General features: G+C 26.1%; 5 protein-coding genes across 7 annotated transcripts; 2 read left to right on the top strand and 3 right to left on the bottom strand.

Annotated features, from left to right (window-relative positions):
- Positions 1-513: 513 nt before the first annotated feature.
- On the bottom strand, positions 514-6,408 carry Cycg (cyclin G). 2 transcript variants are annotated; one of them, XM_072021451.1, is made up of 7 exons: positions 6,249-6,408; positions 3,353-3,600; positions 2,838-3,254; positions 2,502-2,756; positions 2,209-2,417; positions 2,006-2,073; positions 514-1,909 (listed from the first exon to the last, which is right to left on the bottom strand). In XM_072021451.1, exons 2-6 carry the CDS (start codon positions 3,470-3,472, stop codon positions 2,028-2,030), a joined length of 1,047 nt encoding a protein of 348 aa, XP_071877552.1. In that variant the 5' UTR covers positions 3,473-3,600; positions 6,249-6,408; the 3' UTR covers positions 514-1,909; positions 2,006-2,027. The 2 variants fall into 2 exon arrangements, with proteins under 2 accessions (XP_071877552.1, XP_071877554.1); XM_072021453.1 differs by lacking the exon at positions 6,249-6,408 and adding an exon at positions 5,218-5,387.
- Positions 6,409-7,809: 1,401 nt separating this feature from the next.
- On the bottom strand, positions 7,810-9,244 carry LOC139996915 (putative glutathione-specific gamma-glutamylcyclotransferase 2). The gene is made up of 2 exons (XM_072021454.1): positions 8,904-9,244; positions 7,810-8,490 (listed from the first exon to the last, which is right to left on the bottom strand). The coding sequence occupies exons 1-2, from the start codon at positions 9,036-9,038 to the stop codon at positions 7,951-7,953; spliced, it is 675 nt and encodes a 224-aa protein (XP_071877555.1). The 5' UTR covers positions 9,039-9,244; the 3' UTR covers positions 7,810-7,950.
- A 114-nt stretch (positions 9,245-9,358) lies between these two features.
- Positions 9,359-14,735, top strand: LOC139996907 (tRNA (34-2'-O)-methyltransferase regulator WDR6-like). Of its 2 annotated transcripts, none has more exons than XM_072021434.1 (14): positions 9,359-9,689; positions 9,819-9,996; positions 10,086-10,259; positions 10,322-10,466; positions 10,549-10,797; positions 10,870-11,284; positions 11,352-11,498; positions 11,583-11,992; positions 12,087-12,269; positions 12,344-12,855; positions 13,059-13,501; positions 13,676-13,841; positions 13,946-14,035; positions 14,596-14,735. In XM_072021434.1, the coding sequence occupies exons 1-13, from the start codon at positions 9,623-9,625 to the stop codon at positions 13,998-14,000; spliced, it is 3,144 nt and encodes a 1,047-aa protein (XP_071877535.1). In that variant the 5' UTR covers positions 9,359-9,622; the 3' UTR covers positions 14,001-14,035; positions 14,596-14,735. The 2 variants fall into 2 exon arrangements, with proteins under 2 accessions (XP_071877535.1, XP_071877534.1); XM_072021433.1 differs by lacking the exon at positions 14,596-14,735 and adding an exon at positions 14,364-14,418.
- On the top strand, positions 14,114-15,335 carry LOC139996916 (trafficking protein particle complex subunit 5-like). Its single transcript, XM_072021455.1, has 3 exons — positions 14,114-14,418; positions 14,482-14,791; positions 14,878-15,335. Exons 1-3 carry the CDS (start codon positions 14,252-14,254, stop codon positions 14,974-14,976), a joined length of 576 nt encoding a protein of 191 aa, XP_071877556.1. The 5' UTR covers positions 14,114-14,251; the 3' UTR covers positions 14,977-15,335.
- On the bottom strand, positions 15,220-16,183 carry Nd-b15 (NADH dehydrogenase (ubiquinone) B15 subunit). The gene is made up of 3 exons (XM_072021456.1): positions 15,928-16,183; positions 15,473-15,616; positions 15,220-15,409 (listed from the first exon to the last, which is right to left on the bottom strand). Exons 1-3 carry the CDS (start codon positions 16,063-16,065, stop codon positions 15,341-15,343), a joined length of 351 nt encoding a protein of 116 aa, XP_071877557.1. The 5' UTR covers positions 16,066-16,183; the 3' UTR covers positions 15,220-15,340.
- Between the last annotated feature and the right edge of the window lie 174 nt (positions 16,184-16,357).

Here is a 16,357-nt window from a genome sequence, read left to right as displayed (position 1 = left end):
ATTAACCCCATATTTAAATATAATTCTTTCGATATGAGAGAAAAAAAATTGTATTTTATAGAACATTATTTTATAAGAAACTTTTATACATTTATTTAGGTAATATAATATAGAAAGATATAGTTACCAGAATTTTTATTTTTGACAAATTTTAGTATTAACGATATTGGCTGACAATTAATGATAAAATGCAAGAGTCATATTTCAACTATTTAACATCTAATAATTTGTTGCCATAAAATACTTTAATAATGAAAGTTTTGAGAGCATATAAATATTACTTATGGCTAACATAAACTACTTGAAAATATAAATACATAAAGTAAAAATTGATCATTTGCCTTTAAATATGATATTAATTTGTAATATTAACATTGTGAGATACATTATAAATAACATATATATATGTAATTAAGGAGTAAAGTAGTTTATAAACAATAAAAACATTGTTTTATCTTTCTGAAACTAATTTTTTGTTTTATTATCTAACAATTGAATGAAATATTACTAATATATAAGTCATTTATACTTCATTTGAAGTTTCGTTTATTTTACGTTTTTTGTATTCATTTTAATGCCATAGGAGTGATACAAAATGTAAAAGACAAGATAATGAATTATTATAGACGAAAAATTTAATTATTAAATGCTTAAGACTATTGTGGTTAGATTTCAGTAATTTGCCACATTTAAAATCTATGTCAGTAAAAAATCCTATCACAAATTGTGGCTTTAAAATATTCTTATTCTTAGTTTATAATACTTTATATCTTAAATTAATTTTACATGTAATTATACTTTCACAGCTAATATTTTTTATGTTGATTTTCAAAAATGTTCGCTCAAAGCTTTCAAGATTGTTACTAACCTTTTGTGCTCTTAATTGTATTTATTCACATGTAATATATACATAATATTCTTGAAATACTGTCTAAGAATTTTGTCCAAAAACATTATCTAATTTTTAAATTAAGTATGACCTACATACATATATTGAAGGCAATTGTTCCTTTTTAAGATTCTTTTAATTGCAATTTATTAAATATCAATAGCCAATTAACATATAAAAAGATTAATAATTAATTATTAACATTGAAATAATATATTCACTGAAAAAAATGCGTGATAAGAGATGTAAAGATCATAATTCGATCACAAAAGGTTAAATCATTTAATGTAAATACGCAATTACGTTTGTTTTTCTTAACGAAGATATTCGAAACTCATTTAATAAAAAAATTTCTTATTTACATTCATTCGTATACTTCTTAGATACATAAATACAATCTCACGACAAAACATTAAATAGTAATTTAAATTCTGCATAATTTTCAGCATTAAAATTTATTAAACATTTTGATCATCCTAAATAATTTCATTCACCTTTTATAATTCACCATTTTTAAAATAATTTTTTAACTTTATATTTATACTCACATATAATTAATTTCTTTGTGTTTTTAACGTTTTGCAAGTGTATGCATATATTTATAATATTCTATCCATAATATACGAATTATAAAGGACATTATATCACATTAATGTTACTACCACATGACTTGTTCATTTTCTTTTTACGGCACTCTCTCTCACGTATTTCATATAATAGCAATAACTGATAAATTTGAGAACGAAATTCCTCGTTCGTTTATAAAATGTATAATACAAGTAGAAAATGTGTGTGTGTGTGTGTGTGTGTGCGCGCGTGTGTCTCAATACATTTCATACATGAAAAACCAAATTTTGACATAAAAAGAGGTACTTCAAATTGTTGCTATTCGACATAAATACATTAATATTTGTACTTTCTATTTAACTTTTAACAAAATTTATTTTTATTTTTAAACTAAAGTCTAATTGCTTCTCTTGTTCGGTATGTTGAATAAATATTAAACATCTGATTCAGCACCTTAAAAATAACCCACCATCATATATAGTTGTAATATATTCTGCGTACTTTACTAATATTTATAGTTATAATTGGTATGATAATATAGTAACTCACTTTAAGGCCTCAATACTGCCACTTAACGTCTCTTATTTCCATGACGTCGACCGAACTTACGATTTTTTCTACAAAAAGGGAAGTTGTAAATCTATTAATATATATAAAAAATATTTGTTCAAATTGTCAAAATGCTTAATATTTATATTCAATTTAATTCCTAAACTTAATGATATGCAAACATACGAGCATAGAAAGTATACCTAATTTTACTCGGCGAAGGAACCGGAGTATGTTCGGCGATAACAGGTAATACAGAAGTAAATTTATCAGTTGGACGTAAAAGACGTGCTGTACGAGAAGATAATCTCCATATCAGTCTTTGCCTGTGAGGGGTTTGCTCCTGAGCATTATATTTGCTCAATACAGCACCCACAGCTTCATGTGTAGAAAAGAAGCTTGTATCTGAAATCTATAAACGTAATATACCAATCACTTCTTGTTTTACCTGTTATATTTACAATATTTAAAATTCATTAAATTATTATAACGTTACCTTACATATTTTCTGAAGTTCTATAGCAAAGTCCAAAAGTCTAAGCATTTGATGCCTTGATGTTACAGATGTATTGATAGTAGAGGAACTAGGAATAGCAGTAGTAGATATGGGAATATCTGTATTAGTATCTAATCGGTTCACTGCACCATCTAAGTATGTGCAGAGTAGAACAAGTGCTACTTCCGACGACTTCAAACTTGCACAATTACCATCACATGCAACCATTTCTAACCTAAGTAGAAGCTCAGATTCCTAAAATAAAGCAATCAAATTGATATATCATTATATTAATATAACCAAGTCTTCTATTTTTACATAAATAAAAATAATTACCGTTACAATACTGGTATACATGTCTCCTAGCCCTAGTTGTGATGCAATTGCAAGAAACATTGCATTGAATAAACGAAGAAAAGTTAAAGATGTAACAGGTTGAGTACCAGGTGCCCATTCTAACTTATTCCGTATTACTTCTGACATACGTTTAAGATCACCTCCAGTGCATTTGCACTGAGAAATTGAGACTAAGTGGTCAGCATCCAGTGACTGTGCTAACTGAACAGTAGCTATGTGAAAGGCAGATACACTGATACATGCCATATATTTTGGTCTTGCTTTCATTTTTGTTAAAAAACGGTCCATTAAATTGATGGCAACAAAAAATACATCCGATGGTAGATCATACCATACTTTCAAACACCTTAAAACATGGGCTGATCCATCACGAGCTCCAATTGTTATATCGTCATTCTGAAAGAAGAAAAAAATATTTCATATAAAATAAAATTACTTATGATATTTTACAGATGTCCAATTGTTCTATTATTCTATATGATTTATATACATACTTGTGATATATTAGGTAACGGAAGGTTAGGTTGATACTTTACTTCAAGAACTAAAGCTTCTTGCAATTGTTCAAGTAGCGGGTGGATTGCATCCGGTACAGGCAAGCCCGATGTGTCCATTCCTGCAATGTGTGACTGACAGCTCACTACAGCAATAATTAAAAGATAAAGCAATGCAAAATATGTGTAGTGTGGCTGATGATATGAATGTCACACAACAAGAATGGCGCAGCTGGCTAGCCTTGTATCTATAAACAGAAAATATTTATATTAAAATTATTGTTTAGGAAATCTATTATTGTCTAAATTATCTATCACTGGCTATTATGTTAAAGATAATAAATACATCTGTTTCTAGAATGTTTAATTTACCATAACAGTTTGTGATAAATAACTTATTCTTTAATAACATAAATATAGTTGAAAAATTGTATAAGTTTCTTAACTATTTTAATAAATTACAGAGAAATAACAAATATCAGAATAGTTTTTCTTTTTAATACACTATAAGAAGACCATATTTTCTTCGTGACAATTGTTCTGATATTATTTTAATATTAAAACTTGTAAAAATTTTATTCCAGCTTTTTATTTTTACTTCTGTTCTTTGCTATTGTGTAAGGTGTGCGAGTTTACATCCACGCGCCATCAACAGATTTATATACTTGAAAGTTTCAGAAATGTACTAGAAAATCATCTATATATAATTCGAAATAACTTCGAGCGCTTCCAATTTTGTATCTTTTTCTTTTATGATTCCTTTTTTAAAATAAATTGAGTCAAAATTCTTTCCCGTGATAATATTTTAATATTAATTAAAATAATTTAATTATTTAATATAATAGTCATTATAAAATGTTTAAATATATTATTACAAACGGGCTGAATTTATTATTTTCGGTTTAATTTAAAGGAATTTAATTTAGAATAGTGTCCTATTTTACAAATAGCGCTTCCAAAATCGTGTAAACAAAATGATAATGTAATAAAGGTATAGAATTATAAAAAAAATCGAATATTATAAAAATATAAGTCATTGATATAATAAGGAAACAGTTAATAAATTTTGCAAAATAAGACAAAATAATATAACGATAGTTCATAATGTAATAATAGGCTACTGTAAAATGATTTTCGAGAATATTCTATTGCGAAATATCGAATAGAAATGTGTAATTTATTTATTTGGTAATACTTAAGTCGTATTATTGTCATATATTATCAAAACTGCAAAACGAGAAGATATTGACCAGCTGATGCAATGTATTGTCAGAATTAAAAGAACTTCTGTGTGTCTAAGTCTTCGATTATTTGTATCATACGTCAATTCAAAACGAGCCAAAAATGTCCAAATAAAAATATTTTCAATTAAATATGTTAAATATAAGGAAGAGTATCTAACTGAAATTAAAAGTTCAATACAAATTTGTTCTGAAACATGGATAAAATAAAAAGATTTAATAAAAAATATTAGTTTTGGAAAGATATATGTATAAAAACTAAAATCACATATTTACATATATATGTTTATAAAGATATAAATTCCACTGACCAGTATTTAAACATTACTATATTGGTGATAGTAATTAGCAATGAAAATATGCAAACAAATCATAAAACGATATATGAAATAATGATTTAGTTCATAATATTATCATTTACTACGAGATGCTTGATTTGAATTACATTATGGGTAATGACAAGATATAAACAAGATAAATATGGATAATGAAAAATATAAAACAGAGGAAATTGTTTATAAAGAAATTGATCCTCGCAATTTATGAAGAATTAATGTATCACTTAACGAAAGAATTGTTTATGTTGATCAACGATCAATTCGTTGCTAGTAACAAGATACATACTTATAATATTTTCCCATATATAACGGCAAATTAATGTACACACTTATCATTTATTTTAGACAATGTGCTATTATGAAATCACAGAATCATCAAAATCTATAGGTATATATTGTTTTTTTCTTTACGTAAGAGCAACGAGCTCTTACAAAGAGCAAAGTATACACTCTATATAAGCGCGTACTCGAATGATACTGTTAATTCGCATCTGCTATGCGAATCGTCACGGATGAGCAATATGCGAATTACTACGAATATGCACGAATTTGCACGAAGTTAACCGTAAAGCAGTATTAAGATCAAATAATGTATGAAATCTTCGGTTAATAAACGAATTTAATCATTCATTTGCAAATGATAGAATTTCAATGATCATTTAAATAAGAATTAACAAATTATTTCAACAAAAATAAAAATGTATGTATTGTAAATAATGAACAATAAAAAATAACTTTATGAAAACAAACTTTAAAATGTTGAATGCGAGTCTGTGGAATATAGTTCTTATCTTTTATATTTATATATATTCACTCGCGCGCGCGCACGCAACACACACACACACAGAGTATCTCATCTTATTTTTGCTATATTTGACACGAGTTTATACAATTTATCATATTCCATCATTAAATAAATTTCATAGCGATTCACATTTTCTTTATCGCTAATCGTAAATAAATATTATGCTATTTACTCTCAAATGCCAAGAACAATAGAGATCTCATTTGCTACTGTCATTTAATTTGCAGAAAAAAAAATTAGATTTTTATCGCAATTATTCGTTATATATAAAGTTCCAATTTTGTAGTATTGTCAAAAGCTTTATCATTATCATCTTAATTTATATTATATCATATAGAAGACATATCATAAATAATCAAATAATTAGAAGTACATATATACAGTATGTATATTCGTCGAACTCTTTCTCTGTTCTCATTACCACCATTTTGTTTTAGTTAGACATTTGAACATATATTTTATAAACACTTTATGCACTACAACGATATTTACAAAAAAAAGCAAAGATTTACCCGGATGCGTCCGAAACGCTGTTACGTCGATAGATCACCCAATCTTGGCTTTTTTATCGTATTTGTCGATACGGATAGGAAACAGATTCACGAACGAACTATTCCGTTTGACAGTTGTTTTAACAATAAGAAATGGCGAAGTCATGAACGTTCAGCTGATCATTACGAGTTTCTATACGCTCATGCGTAATAGCCCTTCCATAAGCGTAAATCACTCCGCGAAAAATTTGAAATATGATGTCACTATATTTAGATAATTTATTATTTTCATTACAGTTATATTATTTTAAGCAATTTTCATTAATTTTAGAATTGAATGTTCTATTTATAAATCTAGTTTGAATATAGCATTATTTCATAACTTTAAATTTAATGTTAGGAACGGTATTGTTATTAAATAGTGTTAACATGTAGATTAATGATTGTGCCGTGATATAGCAACGGAAGACAGCACAATTACGTAGCATAGGAACAAAAAACATGAGAATTTCCGTAGATAACTTTTTGACACCCGCTTTCGAAGACAAGAGGCTATTTTTAAGTCGGGACACTAGCATTTAGCATGATTTTGTTCAGCAATGGTAACGATACCAGTAATTTTCTATGATCATCATGTTCTTAATAGTCGAGCGTGCAATAAATGCAATTATTTCCGATGGATAATTTAGCTAATTGCAATGGCCCGATTGGTCAAGGATCACTCTGAGGAACTTCCGTGACCTTTATCTAATCACCTGGAAACCCATGTTTCGTCCAAATATCACTCACCCTTTTCCCCCCAATATTTATATCTATGTATATGTTATTTTATTTTGTTGTAGTAGTATTAACTTGTTACTGGATCTTAAGTTTATATGTTAAATTTATTAATATTTTACTTATCTTATTGTATCTATATCATTGTGCTGCAAAATATTAGAAGAAAATAGATGATAAAATGTAAAGACCAAAGCTTCACAAGGTCTGAAAGGACAAACAAGATAAGTAATAAATAAATAATAGTAATAATAATATAGATTAATAATCTTAATTTTATTGCAATACTAAAAATTTGAAATGATGCACATATATGTATTCCAGCAATATGTAGAATATTTTTGTTAAAATCTACTGATATAATCATTTTATTCTTGACATTTCCTTTCTCAATGTTACAGTTAGGAACCTTAAGTATACATAAGTTAATAGTATGTGATCATTTTTGTAAAATCAGATGATTTAATATAATATAGAAAAAATTTTTTAAACTATTAGTATTCCATAGATGTAGTTTATGAGCTAGCTTTTAATTTTTACATTTGTTATGCTATTTCATTGGTTAACATAATATATATTTATACATGTATAAATAGTAAACAAGAACGATTTTTGAATACATTTATACATTTTATAAAATGAAGCTTTTTACATTCATTCATTCTTATTATCTACAAATTGATAGATATTTAAACAAGAATACTATATGGTAATATATTATAATAAAAATAACGTCCCTTTTTTATTATACATTCATATTATCAATTATAGATTACTTTTATTTATATTATGTGAAAATATAAAATTTCATACTGTACAAAGATTTTATTTATTTTTTCTAATTACAGAGATAATACAAATAATTTTCCTATTTTCCAAAGTTTTAAGTACAAACTTTTGGTTACATTATTCAGCTCTGAAATATATTATTAAAGAAACATATTTCTTATCCATTCTCACTATCACATAAATTTTTATCCAATTTCATTTCCGTATTTCTTTCTTGCTCTAACATTTTCACAGTTGTCTCAAGTGTATATAAATGTTCATCATTTATACCTGGTGCTATTACTCGCATCGCAGATGCCAAATTATATAAATATTCTGTATTTGTTCCACTAGGACCATGAGACACTAGTATCTGTTTTGCTATTGTATATATATCTTCTACACCTGCATAATTTGGATTATCTTCACCACCTATGTAAATTGTAATATAAAATGGCATATTTTCTGAAACTGATGATAATAGTTTTTTATTTTTAAGATCATTTGGAAAAGTATTATTTGTTAAAGAATATGGCGCAGTATTTTTAATGGAATAAGATGGATAAAAGAAAACACTTTTTCTTTCATAACCTCCTTTTTCTCTGTAATCCAAGTGTTTTACTACTTTATCTATATTTTGGGGTGATATTCTATAAGCAACACCCCATACTTCATCATTAGGATTATCAGAATTAAGTAATGTTACAACACGACCAGGCTATAACAAAATACCATACGGTTATTAAAAGTGTTTGTATACTTAAAAACTATGTATTATACATTATATAAAAGTCAACATAACATGAGTTATTAATAAGTAATAACATAATTTACATTTAATGTAATATCTAAATTTTTAGACACTATTTTTAAATAACCACAGACATATCAAATTCTATTAATAAAGAAATAATTACAAAAATTGATTTTTACTTTTCTTAAAGAAAACTAATTGATCCTTTAATTGCAAAACATTATTTGCAAAACACAAAAAAAAAGAAAAAAAGTCCCAAATTAATTTGAAATTTAAAATTTTAAAAACGTACATAATTTAATCGCAAATGTTAAAAGATGTTTTAAGTGAAAAAAATTACATAAAGAAGTTTAACACACAATAATTATAATACGTACTCTACTAGGTATTCCTCTATGATCTATACTTTTCTGGTAAAATCTTCTGATATATCCTTTGATGTATCCAACGAGAATTTCTTCGTAAGGAAAGTCCGCTTTCCATATCAGTGAACCATAACCAAACACCCACATTATTACTTTTCTTGTTAAATAGTAATTGCCTTAATGATTGTTTGAACTTTTCATTTAAAATTACATTTTTCTGTAAAAATATATAAATTCCAAGTAAGACAGTATTTCCTATTCTCCTAAAACATATTTAATATTGAATTCACATTAAATTATTAAGACGACAGATACATAGACTGTTTAGTAAAAGTTTTAAAACAGTCAAAATATACTTTACACTAAAATTTTGAATAATGTTTTATGAAATATAATTATTTCGAACAAATTTATTGTTTCTTCGACATTACGCCATTTTTATCATTTAAAAAATATCTTTTTCTAATCTTTTGTCCAAAATAATTTTAAATTAGTATGTATATTGAGAGAAATTATGAACATCATATATGTACATAGTATACAGTACATATACATATTTAACGAAAAGTACATCAGATAATCACGCGAATGTTCAAATTTTCATGTGTGAAGAGAGAACGAATTTTCATATTGATTTAAATGTGTAAATTTTAATGTCTATTGACTAATAGATGATTTTATTTTAATATACGGTTATTAAAAGTATTTGATAGTAAAACTTAATATTTAAAATGTTTTCAAAATTTCTATGTACCGATGTACTTGCCATTCGCTGTGTTGATAATTTCATTTTTGTAGGTTAGTATCATATATGTAATTTTTTCACAATAAATAAAAGTTATAACCAAATCTTCATTTCTCTATTTAAACGGTAATACATATTTATATTTTATAATTTTTATAATTTCCTTTTCAAATTGTACATAGGTATGGGATGTGTATTATACATTTTTAATGCCAACACATACAAATTGGAAAAAAACATAAATTGTCTTTATCCATATAATATACATGGAATTGTTGAGGGTCCTAATAACAAATTAACTGTATTTGGTGCTAACTATTTTTCCACATATAAAATTTACCATAAACAAGAAACATTAATGTATGTTTAAATACTGTACATATAATATTCGTTTTCTTAAGTATTATACTTTATTTATCCATATATTTATAAGAAAGTATATATTTTAGAATCGAAGAAGATTCTAGTAAAAAAAGACTTAATGATTGGATTGTGGCAGCAGAATGGGTGATGTTTGATGAATGCGATTATCTATGTATTCTTTTAGCACACAATAATGTTTATATTTATGACGTATCTAGTGAATGTTATCAAAACATATGTTGCGAAGAAAGATGTATTCTGTATCCTTATATCTATATATTTAAACAAAATGTTTTAACATTAATCTTAACTTTATTATTAGATATGCTGGCTCCATATTAAATAACAGTAATAGAGATCTAATCATTTTTAGTGGAACTGTATATCAAGAAATATTGATATGGCAAATATATTATAATTATCATTCTAGAATATCTCCAGTTTTACATCGTTTACAGGGGCATAATGTTCGTAATATATTTACCTAAAGCAATGTCTTTTTTTATGCATTATGTTAAAGTTTAAGAATGCAAATGAATTGAATTCTAGGGTGTAATCTTTTCAATCACATATGATATAGCTACACAAATTATTTGTTCTACCTCAGATGACAGAACAGTCAGATTATGGAAAATAAATAACAACAAAAGTAAAGACTGTAAGCTTACATTGGAAAGAAAATCAGTGAATACAAATTGGAAAGAAATTAATATAAAACTAATGCGAACGATGTTTGGTCATACAGCTAGAGTGTGGAAATCTATCATTAAAAATGAAATTTTATTTACAATAGGAGAGGTATATATCATTATGTATACATAGTAAACAATTGATAATAAAGATAATTTATTTTCATGTTCATAATCGAAGGATTCTCTTATATGCATCTGGTCATTGGATGGTAAACTACTTAACAAAGTTTGTGCTCATCATGGTGCTGCTATATGGAGTATTGAAATATCAAACGATAATAAAAGTGTTTTCACTGGTGGTGCTGATGGTGCAGTTTATGCATGGCCTTTTGTTAATGATTATGTTCAAAAAGCTGTATTAATACCAAAAGTACATACATGCAATTTGCCAAAATATGTTTGTTACTTGAGAAGTGGTAACCTTTTAATTTTTGATGAAAATGCTACTTTATTTATATTTAACAGTTGTTATAATAGTCTGCTAGGGTCATTGTATTTAGAGAAATATAGTACATATTGTGTTATGGAAGTTTCTTTATGCCACACCTATGTTTGTTTTGCATCAAGAGATGGATATATAACAATATACAAAGGTAAAGTAATACTAAAGTTTGATAAAATTGCATTAATCATTAAGAGTATTGTACATAATGATTTTAGAAGTTGCAGCTAATAAAGAATTACAACAGATTATAGAAACAAAGATAATGGAATCACAAATATTTTCTGTACAGTGGCTGGGAGATAATAAATTAGTTATTTGTGGCCTAAATGGAATTTTAAAAATATTTAATTTTACAGAAGGAGGTATATTTTATAAAATATAGAATAATCTGTTGTTTAGTAAAATTTAAATTTCCATTTAATTTTTACAATTTTTATTTTGTACAGGATTAATTAATATAGAATCAATATGTTTGTTACCATGTAGTCGAGAACGTTGGTTAACAGCAGCTGTTTTATATGAAGGACTATTAGTGTGTGGAGATAGAACTGGAAATATGCATGTTTTTGAGCTTGAAAAATCTGTATCATATAATGGAGCAAATGTACCTGAAGCAAAAAATAAACCTATCCAAACTTTTGTTAAAGTTCATGGAAAAATTGGTATTCAAAATTTCATAGTTTCGAATTCAAAATTAATATCTACTGGTCGTGATGGAATGTTAAAATTTTATGAATTAAATAAATATAAAAGTGCAAAGTTATTATGTGCTTTACATAAACAAAAGATGCCAATGGATTGGATTAGCAGGCATTTAAAATCCTCTGATGATGTTCTTATACTAGGATTTAAAGAGGTGCATACATATGTATTTAAACAGATGTTATACATATATATGTACATATATATTTTTTTTTACATTTTTTATCTTTCATCGTTATTATTTATAGGTAGAATTTATAATATATAGTATGTTCCATCATCGAACTTTGATAAGAGTTCCTTGTGGTGGTGGGCATAGATCATGGGATTGTATGTTACAAAATGAACTTATTACATTTGTATATATTCGTAATAAGCAAGTATATGTATCTGATTTTTCATTAACTTCTTCCATGTTGCCGGTTTTATTGGTGAGTAATTTCTTCGTACTGAAAATTTTATACTTTTTCATAGGAATTAAAAACATATTATTCTAAATTTTTAGAATGGTTTCCATACAAAGGAAATATACTGCATCAATCCAATATCAAAAATTGGTCAGTATAATATTTTCATATCTGGAGGTGAAGATAGTACTCTTCGCATAAGCTACATTTCAAGTACACTGATGAAAAACAATCTCACTTTTAAAACATTGAGTATTTTTGATGGTCACATCTCTAGTGTTAAATTTATAAATTGTTTAAATTTACAAACTAATCTTTTTTACAACAAATATCTCATTTTTTCGGGAGGTGGAAGAGCACAATTAAAAGTTTGGGAAATTGATATAAAAGATAATGAAACATCCTTACAAAGCACAGATATTTCTTGTCATGACATTACATCTCACATGTTGTATGGATTTGATCGTTATCATAAAAAACAGTGGCAAGGATCTAAATATTCTTACAATATGCAACCTGAGAGTCGATATATGGATATTGAAGTTTATCGTTGCTCTATAAATTTACATTATATATTGCTCTTTGTTGCTTGTGCAGATGGATTTGTAAGGTACATTTTTTGCTTAATATTTATGAATTTACAATGTAGTATTTTATACAAATATACTTGTGCATATGAATATTCGTAGAAATTATTGTATTATTGTATTATTCATAAAAATATATATAATTTTTATTTTTTGTAATCTAAAATGAATTTTTGAAAATTAAGGTATTTTTCTATTCAAATATTTACTTAAATATTATTTGCAGAGTATTTTTGTATGATATTACTATGAAAAGTATTTCACTCAAAGCACATGTAAAGTGTGTGGATCGTTGTATAACAAAAATAACTGTTTTAACATATGATGAAAAAATAATTGTCTTAACAATGTCCACTGATGGAATCGGTCGATTTATTGATTTCACCGATACTATTTCAAAGATTGTAATATGTCCACAAATTGAAGAACAAGAATTTCTCAACTGTAAAAATGCACACATTGCTAAGTTTGATTTACATCAATCTGGAATTAATTCATATGACATAAAAGTGATTGAAAAAAACGAATATTTGTTAGCAACAGGTGGTGATGATAATTTGTTTAATGTTATTTGTTTTAAAGTTCAGTTAGAAGGTAAGAAGGAAGAACTACATATTTCATTGTTATCAAAATGGAGTACTGCAACTGCACATGCTGCTCAAATTACAGGTACGTTTACAATTTTTATATCAGTATATATTTTTAAATAATGCTTAACATTATTTATATTTATTCTGTATTTCTTAAATTACAATTAGAAAATATAAACGAATAAAAATAAAATATAGTAAGCTAGAAATGTATAATAAAAGTATTCAACTAATTTGAAAAGATATATTCCAGGAGTAATATTTCACGAAAGAAATACAATTTTTAGCGTTGGAGTGGATCAGCAAGTAAATATGTATCATTATGATTATAACAACAGCTCTTTATCTGTAACATTTTTGAAGAAAATCTTTACATTTGTAACAGATGTAAAAGGCTTAACTTCATGGTATAATTCAAAGTATGTTTATTGCTTCTATGATATTTAATTATAATAATCTGCATTATTATGTTTTAACGGATTAATGTTTGACTAATATTGGCATTAAAATTTAATTGTTTTAGTGATGAATCAGTCATATGTGTGTATGGTAGAGGATTTGAGATATTAATCCTCTAACGTGAAATATATATTATAAAAAACTATGATGTCAGGTAATATCGTTTCTTGAAAATTTATTAATAAAGTAGCATATATATTTACTTAGTTTTATCATTTTTGCTTAAATAATAAATAATTCTGTTTACTATCACCAGATGGCGAATCTATCAGATAATCTTAGTGTTGCTATTAATTCGATTGTCGTGTTGAGTTTGTTAATGTTTATAAGAAAGTAACATATTACTTTAGATATTAAATATTTTATAGAAATGACAAGTATTACAATATCAGCAGTTCGAACACGAACAAGTATACTTGATAAATCATTAAGTAAGGGAAAGGGAGAGGTTAGCTTGAGTTGTTTTGCACTTCTGTTTTCAGAACTCGTACAGTACTGTCAAAATCGAGTTTATACCGTACCAGAATTACAAAATAAGTATGTAAATAATCAAGTTCATTAAAAATTCTTATATACAAATGTTTTCTATTTATTGGTTAGATTGGCAGAGATAGGTACAGAGGTTGGTCATAGAGTAACAGATTTACTCGTTGTACGGGAAAAAGGTGGAAAGCGCGAGATAAAATTATTAAATATTTTATTATTTATTAAAAGTACGGTATGGAAGTCATTGTTTGGTCGTGAAGCTGATAAATTAGAACATGCAAATGATGACGAACGGACTTACTATATCATAGAAAAAGAAGCACTAGTAAATAAATTTATATCAGTTCCAAAAGATAAAGGAAGTCTAAACTGTGCTTCTTTTATTGCTGGTATAGTTGAAGCTATCCTTTGTGATTGTGGTTTTGTGAGTATTAAATTTTTGTCAATATCACTGTTTAAATTATAAAATTATTTGGGTAATGAATTAATTGGAAATATTTGCATTTGTAGCAAGCAAAAGTCACTGCACATTGGCATAAAGGAACAACATATATGGTTAAATTTGATGATGCAGTTGTTGCTCGTGATAAACAACTTGAAGATCGATAATTAAAGACATAGAAAAAAGATTAAAAGTAATAAGATAAAATTTTATATTCCAATACAATTAAGGAATGAATATCTTTGAATTAAAAATATAAAGAAAGAATCCCTTAGTTTTGTTTGTGGTTAATTTAAATTATTGTCACACATTATAAACATTTCAGCATTTCATAATAATTTTCCTTCGTTAATTGAAAATGGAATCATATGTGTGAAAATTAAATGCCGGCAAATAAAATGACATGTACATTGTTATAGCATTTTATGTTTATTAATCAAGTATTCATTTTATATTTTATTGTATTAGAGTACAGGTACCTATATATATATTGTAAGTTTAAGATCTACAAATATACAATTAGAAACGTTATTATGCAAACTTAGATTCTCTATCAACATATGCTACTTGACCAGTACGATATAATTCTTCTTGACTATTCTATAAAATAAAAAAAATTTTATGTTCATGATATACTCATTGAACAAACATTTAATAATATACCTTCACTTTCTTGAGAAGTAATCCACCATAATATATGGCTCCAACCATCATAAAACCACTTAGTAAATGTGGCACAAGCTTCATATTTGAAACATAATCATGGTTATGTCTCAATGCAACTAATCGCTGAACTGCGCTATCCACCTATATTAATTAATTACGTATTTAATACAAATAACATAAGGTCTTTTAATAATTATCAAAATATTAAAATGATTTTTAACGATATTTTCGTGTAATTTATATTAATGAGAAAAATACAATACTTGTTACATAATTACATTTTTTGCATGAAATTATGAGACTATTCCATAATTAAATTAATAATTACCTAAAATAACTAAGCATACATTACATAATTATGATATGAATTTAAATGAGCTACATTTTTTCAAATACAACGGAAATTATTATTAAATCTATATAAGTAAGGTTAAAAAATTATCAATACATACGGGCATTACTTGCATCGATGGGTTGAGACATTCTTTTAAATATTTTTGACGTAATTGAATTCTTCTCGCGTATTTCCATTCTAGTATTGCTCGTTGTTTTGGTGATATATCGAAGGATTCTATTTTCTGAGCACACATCTTTTCCAGCAGAAAATTTGCACTGTTCAGAAGGAATACGTAACAAATCGCAAAAGTTGCTTAGAACTCCTTGCAACTGTAACCTGCAACAGCGGCATAAGTTACCTATATTTTTGATAAATCTGTATATACATACATATATATATATATGTAGAATCTGTATATAGAATTTGTGTTAGGGAAGTCTTTGATGAACATTTAATTGTTAATATATATAATATTTAATACATATATGTGATATATAAATATAATAATATATAATAATACTTTTTAATTTTCTGATACGCACTAT

This window comes from Bombus fervidus, chromosome 19 (genome assembly GCF_041682495.2).
Source record: "Bombus fervidus isolate BK054 chromosome 19, iyBomFerv1, whole genome shotgun sequence".
Lineage (NCBI taxonomy): Eukaryota > Metazoa > Arthropoda > Insecta > Hymenoptera > Apidae > Bombus > Bombus fervidus.
This window is presented reverse-complemented; position numbering and strand designations above follow the sequence as displayed.

What these genes read in the sequence shown, in the direction of transcription:
- Cycg (XM_072021451.1), bottom strand. Translation starts at nt 3,472, where the DNA reads ATGGACACATCGGGCTTGCCTGTACCGGATGCAATCCACCCGCTACTT. An exon ending in CGTTACCTAATATATCACAA is followed by an intron (nt 3,255 to 3,352) that starts GTATGTATATAA and finishes TTCTTCTTTCAG; the next exon opens with AATGACGATATAACAATTGG. An exon ending in TGTATACCAGTATTGTAACG is followed by an intron (nt 2,757 to 2,837) that starts GTAATTATTTTT and finishes GCTTTATTTTAG; the next exon opens with GAATCTGAGCTTCTACTTAG.
- LOC139996915 (XM_072021454.1), bottom strand. Translation starts at nt 9,038, where the DNA reads ATGTGGGTGTTTGGTTATGGTTCACTGATATGGAAAGCGGACTTTCCT. An exon ending in ATAGAGGAATACCTAGTAGA is followed by an intron (nt 8,491 to 8,903) that starts GTACGTATTATA and finishes ATTTTGTTATAG; the next exon opens with CCTGGTCGTGTTGTAACATT.
- LOC139996907 (XM_072021434.1), top strand. Translation starts at nt 9,623, where the DNA reads ATGTTTTCAAAATTTCTATGTACCGATGTACTTGCCATTCGCTGTGTT. An exon ending in TTTTATTTACAATAGGAGAG is followed by an intron (nt 10,798 to 10,869) that starts GTATATATCATT and finishes TCATAATCGAAG; the next exon opens with GATTCTCTTATATGCATCTG. An exon ending in TTATACTAGGATTTAAAGAG is followed by an intron (nt 11,993 to 12,086) that starts GTGCATACATAT and finishes TATTATTTATAG; the next exon opens with GTAGAATTTATAATATATAG.
- LOC139996916 (XM_072021455.1), top strand. Translation starts at nt 14,252, where the DNA reads ATGACAAGTATTACAATATCAGCAGTTCGAACACGAACAAGTATACTT. An exon ending in GTACCAGAATTACAAAATAA is followed by an intron (nt 14,419 to 14,481) that starts GTATGTAAATAA and finishes TTTATTGGTTAG; the next exon opens with ATTGGCAGAGATAGGTACAG. An exon ending in TCCTTTGTGATTGTGGTTTT is followed by an intron (nt 14,792 to 14,877) that starts GTGAGTATTAAA and finishes TTGCATTTGTAG; the next exon opens with CAAGCAAAAGTCACTGCACA.
- Nd-b15 (XM_072021456.1), bottom strand. Translation starts at nt 16,065, where the DNA reads ATGTGTGCTCAGAAAATAGAATCCTTCGATATATCACCAAAACAACGA. An exon ending in CATCGATGCAAGTAATGCCC is followed by an intron (nt 15,617 to 15,927) that starts GTATGTATTGAT and finishes TAATTAATATAG; the next exon opens with GTGGATAGCGCAGTTCAGCG. An exon ending in TACTTCTCAAGAAAGTGAAG is followed by an intron (nt 15,410 to 15,472) that starts GTATATTATTAA and finishes TTTATTTTATAG; the next exon opens with AATAGTCAAGAAGAATTATA.